The sequence below is a fragment of the Cydia pomonella genome, unplaced genomic scaffold (assembly GCF_033807575.1).
Source record: "Cydia pomonella isolate Wapato2018A unplaced genomic scaffold, ilCydPomo1 PGA_scaffold_198, whole genome shotgun sequence".
Lineage (NCBI taxonomy): Eukaryota > Metazoa > Arthropoda > Insecta > Lepidoptera > Tortricidae > Cydia > Cydia pomonella.
In genome coordinates, this window is record NW_026907838.1 from 80,035 (window position 1) to 90,999 (window position 10,965).

The 10,965-nt window shown below is 39.8% G+C and overlaps 1 protein-coding gene across 1 annotated transcript; it reads left to right on the forward strand.

Moving 5' to 3' along the window:
* Nucleotides 1-4,501: 4,501 nt before the first annotated feature.
* Nucleotides 4,502-9,064, forward strand: LOC133533675 (pheromone-binding protein 1-like). The gene is made up of 4 exons (XM_061872699.1): nucleotides 4,502-4,603; nucleotides 6,242-6,376; nucleotides 7,623-7,803; nucleotides 8,777-9,064. Exons 2-4 carry the CDS (start codon nucleotides 6,242-6,244, stop codon nucleotides 8,965-8,967), a joined length of 507 nt encoding a protein of 168 aa, XP_061728683.1. The 5' UTR covers nucleotides 4,502-4,603; the 3' UTR covers nucleotides 8,968-9,064.
* The last annotated feature ends 1,901 nt before the right edge of the window (nucleotides 9,065-10,965 follow it).

Below are 10,965 nucleotides of genomic sequence, written 5' to 3' on the forward strand. Positions count from 1 at the left end.
GATATATAGTGACTTTTAAAGATCCGAAAAACTAATTAATTAGTGCAAGCCGGGGATTGAACCCGCGACCTCCGGATTGCAAGCCGCACGCTGAACCGCTAGGCCACCAGCGCTTTTTAGGGTTCCGTAGCCAAATGGCAAAAAACGGAAGCCTTATAGATTTTTAACCAGAAGCGCCGTTTTAAAGCAGAAACCAGAATACTAAACCTAAAAAAATTAATATGGCCGACAAAATTACTTATAAATGCTCGACACGGCAATACTGATACCAAATCTCCATTAGTCGTAATCTGTTAATTTGAATCGTTAAGTATGCGTGTTAATGTGAGAAAAAAATTAGCCAATCCGTGTTTCCGGCGGTTAAGGAAAATACGAAATTATTCTTTTAATTACTTGCAATTACACTAAAGAGCAATGACAAAACGGACACTATGGATGGAATATTCTTAGATTAGATTTTTATTGATGAAGCGCTGGTGTAGCGGTAACAGCATGCAACTTTTAATCCGGAGGTCGCGGGTTCAGACCCCGGTTTGTACCACTGAGTTTTTCGGAACTTGAGTATGAAATATCATTTGATATTTACCAGTCGCTTTTCGGTGAAGGAAAACATCGTGAAGCAACCGGACTAATCCCAAAAAGACCTAGTTTACCCTCTGGCATGAAAGGTCAGATGGCATGTCGCATTCATAAAAAACTAGTGCCTTCACCAATTCTGGGGATTAGTTGTCAAGCGGACACTAGGCTGATGAGCCGTGCAAAATGCTGGGACAACGCGTTTTTATTGATCTTGGAATAAACACTTAATGATGCACTATTAAATGTGCAGTTACAGCATTACTGCAGCTTGGCATTGCCATGTTACTGTCTTTTTTATCCTACTGTAAGTATTTTCACGAAAAATTTTTGATCATTCTACAGTTCATCTTCTTCATTCGTGTCGAGGTTCCCATAAACAGTGGATGCCCAGAAAGCAGCAGTGTTGATAGCCCTGACCGTCGCGTCCATCAGGTCAGATTCCGAGCAGGAGTACGGGCTCGCAGGGCATGCCAAGAGGTGCGCCATGGTTTGCGGTGCTGTGTTGCATGCGTAATGAGTGGCCGCGAAGCAATCTCCACCCGGCCATGTTTTCTTAACAACGGCCGACCTGGGACCTGAGCCTATTCAGCGCTTTCCAGATGGGCCATGGTTCTTTGTGGCCGGATGGTTATTATTCCGACACTGGTACATAGTGTCTGGTGGTGGGCACCGGCTCCGCCAAAGTGGTGTTCGCCCAGTAAGGGGCTACAGCTCATTCACAACGTATGTTTAGAACACTTGATTAGAAACGGTAGGCAGGTAGAAAAGTAATTTACATTAAAATAAGTTAACTTCATCAAATCTTGTCTTCAATATTCACAAGTGTAAAATTAAACGAACACTTACGACAATTTAATTACAGATCCCAGCTAAATTAACATAAATTAAAAACGTTCTAGCGTCAAATCGATTAACCAACGATACCAATATTCATCAAGCAGACTGTATCATTAAGTTATAGGAGCCAGTTTTCAACGACGCTACTATATTTTAAATAAGTATAATAAATATCGCGTTTTAATGGTCATTAGCAGGAACGCTAGTGGTGTGACCGGTGATTAACTTACAAAACCACTTATTGGTAGGTTACTAACAAAATATTCACATATATTTCAAGAAACCTCTATCGATTTCGCCGCGAATTTTACTTATTGAAATCTCGACTTTGATGTGATGTGTTTAAGATTGATTTTTAGCTGTGTTTGTATGGTTTATGGGTGTTTAAGATGGGTAATTATTCAAAATTGGTCGTAAAGAAGAATGTGTCGATACCACACAAGTTGGTTTGCCACAGATCACCGCAATTAAAAGACGAAGTTGCATTTATTTAAGACGACTCGCAGTCGCCACGCATCAATTCCTAGCTGAGCAACTTTTCAAATCTCGAATTTTTGAAGCTATGTTTCTGTCGCGCTGCGGCGGGAGTGCGTGCATGCGATAAGGACAACTGCAGCTCGGACTAATTCCCACGCAAAATATTCAAAAATCGAGGTTCGCTCTCGACTGTTTCCTCCTCCAAAAAGCAACCAATTATTATGAAATTTTGGAAACTGCAAGAGGAAGAAATAATCTATGCCGCTATGTTTTCATTTTTTTATATTTGTTGTCATATTTGTATACTGCGCCTTTTACGCAGTCAATTCAATTGACCCGTTTTTTCGATTTTCGAGGCGCTGTAAGTTTCTTCAAAATAAAATAATACAAAGAAGTAAAACATAGCGGCACAGGATCTCATTTGAAAAAAACACTGCTCTAGGTTAAAAATCCAGGGAGGAGGTGCATCAAATGGCTCCTCTACACGATGGACCATCATAGTGGCCCACTAAGCTGGGCCAGCGTGTAGAGAGGGTAGTGGTGTCGGATGGCTTATGGCGCGCGGGATGGCGATGGGATGGCCGCGGTGTCGGTTTTTCGTCCGCACATCAAAGGCAGTGGACCAGCAATGGCTGTCCGCATCTACACGTGGCCCATCCCTCAGTGCGTGCTCGAACGCGGTCGAGTGAGGACGTTCGTGCTGTGTATTATTTTGATTAAAAATGACGAGTATGTGGCCGCATCACGAAAGAATAAAGTTTTTAGAGTTATATCGGGGAGAAAGCGTAACATGGAACCCCAAACATAAAGACCAAAACTATAGAAATAAGGTAGCAGGATATTTAAAAAAAAAGTTTTTATAACAAATAGTGCACGAATTAATTAGAGGATTAGGAAAATTAATTATACATTACGCAGATATCTGTATATACAGTACATTCACAATTTAAATAAATGAATATACCAATAATAAAAGAAATTAATATTAGATACCTACATATCTAAATATACATACATAAATTATACCTACATATCTAAATATATATAAATAATATATACCTACACAGCGGCACATTAAGGAAGAGACAAGTAATGATTTTTAGTAGGGTTTCAAAGCTTTGAAAAGTTTATTGCACAAATTTAAATTGACTTAGGTGACAACCTGTGTGGCCTAGTGGGTAGTGACCCTGCCTATGAAGCCGACGGTCCCGGGTTTAAATCCTGGTAAGGACATTTATTCGTGTGATGAGCATGGATATTCGTTCCGGAGACATGGATGTCTTCTATGTATTTAAGTATTTATACATATGTATATAATATGTATATCGTTGTCTAAGTACCCACAACACAAGCCTTATTGAGCTTTCTGTGGGACTTAGTCAATTTGTGTAATACTGTCCCATAATAAGTAGTTTATTTATTGCGATGGATAGATAACATCCACCATAATCTTCTACGTCATTTCTTTTTAATTACTTTATTATTGTGCAGATTAAGAAAAGGTTGGTACGTGGCGTATAAATAAATTGCTGCAGCTGCTAATGCTCCCACGTCCATCTTGGAAAACGAATAGATCGCAACTGAACACAACTGAATGTCGCCATCGTGTAGTGGCGTGTCAGCCATCGCATGGCCATCTCGCTGGGCCAGCGCTGGGCCATCGTGAAGAGGAGCCAAAAGATAGAGGGGCCAGCGATGGTGCGTACGCATCTAGACGTGGCCCATTCCATAGCGCGTGCTCCCAACCATCGCAAGGCTATCTCGCTGGTCCAACGATGGGCCATCGTGTAGAGGGCCATAAGATGGTATAGGGTGCAACTCAGTAATATTGTATAGTAGTACAAGTTACAGTACCTATGTAAATCTACAAATAGGATCCGTTAAAAGTGTTTGATAGGAAATTGGAGGAAGTTGTGAAATGAAACAAGCTTTTACTAGCTTCCTAAGATTTGTGCCAATGCCAACCATTTTCTTTAGTAACATCTCTTTGTTCACAATTCCGTTTTATGAATTCAGTACGCACTATGTAGATAGATGCGCACATATTTTTATTTATGTAGTAATAGTGGGTAATGACTTCATAAAACGCAATTGTTTTTTGTATGGAAAGCGAACCACCTTAATGACATATCCTATTTTATTGTTTTGTCTGTTGTTGTTGTAAATAAATTTATGTTTTCAAAGTAAGTAGATTAGGTAAATTTTAAATACATATCTTGAATATTATGTTAATAACGTTTATTTGGATTTGGTTTGATGTTTTACAGTTTGTATTTTCTTCGTGGTAAAATTTTTGTGCTGCAGTCGCTGGCAAAATTTGTTAAACGTTCTTGCCTTGAAAGCCTCGCAACGCTCAAGATTTCACTTTTCAATTTTGGAACCTTTCGGTTGTTCGGGTATGAACGAGCGGTTAAACAAAAACTTTAGACCCTTGTGAAACAAATTTGATTTATCAACAATATTATACATTATATCTCACGTGTTGGAGTATATTTACAGTTTTATGTCATGCCCACTGAACCAATAATCAAGCCAATTAAAACAGCTTGCCAATTAACAGTAAATTAGCCTCAGCAAATGTTTACTTATTAGACAATTAGACAGACAAACTGACTATTAAAACCACTGAGTATTCATATATAAATTACTTGGCATCATTTCCTCAGTGTCAGTTTCTTGGTATTCATTGAACATTTCAAACACAACTAAGGTAAAGTGTTTTTTATTAAAAACATGTTTTCTGGTTTTAGTTTGTTCAAGTTCTAATTTTTCAAATAATAACGACCGCGGCCGACTAAACTTCCCACTTTGTCGCTTGCCATAAGGACGAGATTTGCTTGTATCTTTATCGAAGTAGGAAGTTTTGTCGGCCGTCAGCCGGTCACATATAATGGCGCCTCTACGCGATGGCCCAGCGTAGGCCAGTCCAAGGGACGCATTTATGCGTTAGAGGGAGCAAATGCTATTGCAATCTCATTCCACCGCATAGCTGCGTCCCTTAGACTGGCCTACGCTGTGCCATCGTGTAGAAGAGGCCAAAGTTAAAAATGCTTGATTGAGTTAAAATCACTATATTTTATAAAACCTATTCCCCCGCTGCATTTGTCTGTCGGTATGTCGGTATTTTCGCGACAAACTCAAAAACTACTTAACGGATTTTCATGCGGTTTTCAGGTGAAACCTTTCTTAAAAACCACTCTATTGATAAGTATCAGTAGAGTGGTTTTAAAGAAAGGTTTAGGTGTATAATTTGTTAAGGTTTTGTGTATCTAACAGGCCAATTCGTGTTTTGGTTATTAAATCTCATTCCAATATGATACTGATATCTTCTTTTAAAATACGGCCTCCATCAAATCTATGATGATTTTGCGAATGTCAAGTATCGTCGTTTAGAACTCCTAGTGTACATTTATTCGATAGCGTAACGTGACGTACGCGTTTGCGTTAAGTGTCATTTTGTATGGGATTTAGAAGCAGCGCGCCAACCGGGACGTTTTGGAAACTCAAAATCCCATACAAAACGAGGCTTAACGCAAACGCGTAAGTCACGTTTCGCTATTGAATAAATTTACAATAGGGTACAATAGTTACTTTTAAGTGTGCTCGTAGAGCATGACGTTGTTCGGTAGTTGCTTTTAGTAAAGAGATAGCTGGACGTTACTAAAAGCCACGATGGATTGCCGGGTGTTGATTAAAACATGGTTAAACGCGTTTCAAGATTAGTTTTTCATTAGCTGCACACTTCCACTATAGTTCACTGCATAATAAGCTATCAATATTACACATTAAACAACAATAATGAGCAAAACACAAAAATATATTCTCAAGACGTCTTCGCCATCTTGAATCTCAACGACAACCCCCTGATACCTACTGATCTATCAGTGTCAGAAATGACGTTTTTGATTTAAGATTGGAACTATTTAATATTGGTGTCAGATTCATTTTTAGGGTTCCGTACCCAAAGGGTCAAACGGGACCCTATTACTGAGACTCCGCTGTCCGTCCGTCCGTCTGTCACCAGGCTGTATCTCATGAACCGTGATAGTTAGCCAGTTGAAATTTCTACAGATTATGTATTTCTGTTGCCGCTATAACAACAAATACTAAAAACAGAATAAAATAAATAATTTTTCCCAATCTCGAGGTTCTCAGCTTCTCATCCAATCACCGAAGTTAAGCAACGTCGGGCGGGGTCAGTACTTGGATGGGTGACCGTTTTTTTTATAGATAATGGTACGGAACCATTCCTGTGCCAGTCCGACTCGCACTTAGCCGGTTATTTATCAGTACCACATTAATTGGAATTGGCATGTAGGTAACGTAACATTATTTTATATTCACTCAGATGTGTAACCAAAAAGAAGTTTTGCTCCTGGCGTTCATATGCCTGAGTTTAGGCAAACTCGTGGACTCCTCTGAACAAGTGCTAACCGACATGTCAACCAACTTTGTGAAGGCGTTGGATGAATGTAAGAAAGAGGTGAGTGATGGATGGCTCACGCTAGACCGGCCCGGACCTGGGCCGAGGCGTCCGACACGTCATTTTTGTGCTGGCTGATCGGTGATCACGTGGTGCTTTCCATAGAATACAAAGCGCCGGAAGGTCTGGCCCGGTCCCGGCCCGGACTAGAGTGAGACATACATACATACATACATATGTAAGCGTGATTATATAGGTAATCACGCCTATTTCCTGAAGGGGTAGGCAGAGACCACGGATTTCTACTTGCTACGATCCTGACATACCTCTTTCGCTTTCTTCACTTTCATGACATTCCTCATACACGCTCGTCGGTTTAGGGTGCTCTTGACCTGGCCTTTCTTCAGAATTTTCCCGATTTGATCAGAGAAAGTCCGCCGAGGTCTACCCCTTCCAGCTCCCTCTTCTACTTCTCCCTTATACACTCTCTTTGTTAACCTTCTTTCACTCATTCTTTCCACGTGAGACATTATTTAATATTAGTCAGTTTTATTGAAATTAGTTCAGTTGAAACCTAATATTCCATCAATTATCTAATACATATTGAGTTAAGAAAGTTGTTATCCCAATTTTAAAAGCAACAAGCACTTAATCTGTTTAGATTAAAATATACTCTGGCACAGCCACTTTGTCAGTAGAAAACGGTGGCGAATTTAAAGGTCTCGTGCCTTCAACTTTGCACGTCATAATAACTCTCTCCAGGCTATCCGGGGAGCGACATGAGAGATGTCTGAAGTATGTAAGTATTTGGTTCTGGTATGTAAGTATAGTAGTAGTAGTAAACTTTTTATTGTACAAAAATACATATTAATAGTAACATACAATTAGTAAGAAGTACGAAGGCGAACTTATCCCTTTGAGGGATCTCTTCCAAAGGGTGACAAATGCAACAAAATGTACAACTTGACCAGAAAGACAAAGGATATAAATACATAAATATAATTTATAGGATAAAAATAAAAAGGAATGGGGGAAATACACTAATAATTGGAAAGAAGTAGAAAAATATAAAGCAAATATACAATAGAAATATATACATATATATTAATCAGCCCTACGCATAAAAGACCGGTTCTCAACAATATGTACTGGAGGAGCTCCTCCAGTATGGACTGATTGGTACAGGCACGGACTTTAATTGATCAGCCATATAAGGTTTACTTTACAATTAGCTTCAACCGTAGATGGTTCAGCAAGTCTGTGGCCGTACGCATTGCTGTCCATCCATTCTACTTTTAACCCTCAGGAAGGCCTGCCGGACACCATCACCGCTGACTTCATACACTTCTGGAAGGAAGACTACGCGCTCACGAGCCGCCTCACGGGCTGCGCTATCCTGTGCTTGTCCAAAAAACTGGAGATAGTGGACCCTGACTTGGAACTGCATCATGGCAACACAAAGGAGTTTGCTATGAAACATGGGGCAGGTACATATACATAACACTAATAATTTGGCGAACATTCGGTATCCTAAACCCCAGTCTTGGACTCAAATCATTGGCTTGACGAGTATTTAGAAGGAAGGCGACGGAGTCAGTCGATGACGGACCTCGAGCAAGGCGGACGTGTCACGCGATGTTAGTGTTGGCAAGCCGTTAAAAAAAAGTTATATCGTATTATTTACTGAGTACTGAGACGACTTGCGCCTATTTTGCGTGATATGTTGGGGGTGGGCTAGTCCTGCCAACCCAGCTCCTCGAGGAATCCTATCAAACCTTTAATGTTGAGTAGGACCTCGGGGAGGTCTCTCGGAGATCCGAGATGTTTAGCCCTGTATGGAGTCACTCCGCTGCATTCCAGCACCACGTGAGAGGCTGTTTCTTCTGTCTCCATTTTATTATTATTATGTTATTATTATTATATCGAGCCTATTGTGTCCCACTGCTGGGCAAAGGCCTCCCCCCTCTTCTTCCACTCATCCCGGTTTTGAGCTACGACCAGCCAGTCCCTCAAAAAGGAGTCTAAGTTATCCCGCCATCGCCGACGCGGTCTGCCAGATCCCCGGTTTGACTCGTGGGGCACCCAATCCGTAGTTATCTTGGCCCACAAGTCATTCGGCATGCGGCAGACATGCCCAGCCCAGTCCCACTTTAGCTTGGCCGCTTTTGGAGCTACATCTATAATCTGAGTTTTAGAGCGCAGCGTGGTGTTCCGGATGCGATCCCTTAGTTTAACACCTAATATTCTGCGCTCCATAGCTCTCTGGCAAACCCCGAGTTTGGACTTCTGAGCTTCTGTCAAAGACCAAGTCTGAGCACCGTAAGTGAGGTCTGGAAGTATGCACATGTCCATGAGCGTACCTACGTTTGAGTGACAGAGGTAGGTCTCCCTTCATGAGGTTTTTCATAGACCAATAGCTGAGGTAAATACACTGTATTTCTCAGAGTATTTCTATTTCAGATGAGGAGCTAGCCATGGACCTAGTTACCATAATCCATGATTGCGGCAACAGTATCCAGCCTAATGACGACCAGTGCGTGAAGGTGCTCGAGTGGGCCAAATGCTTCAAGGTGGAAATCCATAAGAAAGGCATGGCTCCGTCCGTGGAGATCGCTGTGGGAGAAGTGTTGGCTGAAATTGCGATGGTTTAAGAGGCTAGTGATTTACCTAGAGATCTGGGTAATATACTAACATAATTCTTCTATACTGGTAACCAAAATTAAGAATAAACAGCAGTAAAAAACAAAATACCTCTTTTAATTCAGTCCTACATATATTAGAATTTCTATGCTAACATGCTTAAATGGAGTTCAATAAAAAAAAAATATGTAAACAATCCAATTTAGATACAATCATTGCTCGTAATCTCGCAACCTTTTATGAAAACCATGGTCCTAATAACAGTTTATTTTATTTCTTTGAAACATAATATACCTACCTACAGCATTACATTCGTAACCAAAGCACTGTACAATTCAGGATATAAATTAGAATTAAACAATAGAAAAAACAGATCACAATCATCTTTCGTCCATCACCTCACAATACCGCAGGCACATCTGATACACAGCCATCCATCGACTTGTAAACATGTTACAATCTGGTGCCCATGGATCTTGACTTTTATACACTTTAATCTTATATTTATACCAATTTTCAGTTAAAATGATATTATAATTATTAATATTGCTGAGAAAACAACCTTCGTAAAACTGTTAGAATTTATTTGTATAGTTAACACTTTCGCGCGAGCACCCCACTTCACCAATAGTACTTGGAGTGCACAGTATTTTCCCATACAAAATAAACCGACGTTAATATACGTACTGCTTTTAAGTTGTGAAATGATCTTTTGAAACGTGACACAAACGTTCAATGACGTCTACGTCTACAAACGTTCAGCCATATGTCACCGATTTCTGCTTATAAATAAGGAAACAACGTCTGATCACGTCAACGTCTATTAACGTTCCGTCACATTTGATGAAAACATACTTTATGCTTGAGTGACCAACGTTTAATAACGTCAACGTCTATAAACGTTCCGCCTTATGCCATGGATGCATGTTCATATATAAGTACTCAACGTTGTATGACGTTAACGTTTATAAACGTTCCGTAACATGTTACTAACGTATTTGTTCGCACAAGGTTACAACGCCTTATGACTTGGACGTTTATGTACGTTGCGGCCGATTATATTCATGTTTCAAAAGTACATTCAACAATAACGTTATTATACGGCAATTATAACGAAGAGATTTGACGACTAGCCCTTTGCAAACATCTAAATATTCGTAAGAAAAAAAGGAAATAATCAAAATTATACTCTTGTGTTATTTTAAATATTTATTATAGTAAATCGAAGACCGATAACATTTTTTGCACATTGCAAACATCAAAAAAAAAAACATCGGACACGTGACAAATTTTTCAGTCTTTTTCCCTTTTTCATTTCCTGTATACATGAAAATATTGAGGACGAAACCATCAGAAGTAGTCAACTCGTAGAACTTTAGCCCATAACGCGCCTTCTTAGACCTGATATACTGGCGAAATGATAAACGCTCGCGAATCAAAAGTCATCCAAAGAGAGTTCTTTAATAGGCTTATAGCAATCACGGAATTTCTTAGTAATAGTGGTAATAGCATCTATGAACCTTACGATTTTTTCTTTTCTTGATGCATTTAACTCAGATACGCACAGGCATCGCAATATTTGTTTGAATCTGCGCCCAAACATGATATACCCAAAAATCAGATGATAGTAGTTATAGGGGATCACTGAAGGTGAAAAGTTTTCGTTTTTTAGGGACATTCATATGTCCCATAAGAAGACACAACTCTGAAAATTTCTGTATTTCTTTGCGGTTGGTGTCTTTATATCTATAACGACGCGAGTTTCTAGTTTTACGCCTGTTTGTAGCGCAGGGAGCTCTTCTGTATTCGTTTGTTCTTGCTACTACAATGAAGAAATACTGAAGTCAACAATGTGCGTAGAAAATAATTTATCAAAAACGTCTTTAACTGAAGCGTTTGGTCCTGAATCAAATTGAACACCTGCAGAAATAATGTCGAAATCAAAAGTAGGTATTTCCGCAGCTGTATTTTCCCAAACATCGTCTCTAGGAAGAGATCTTGGACCTCGT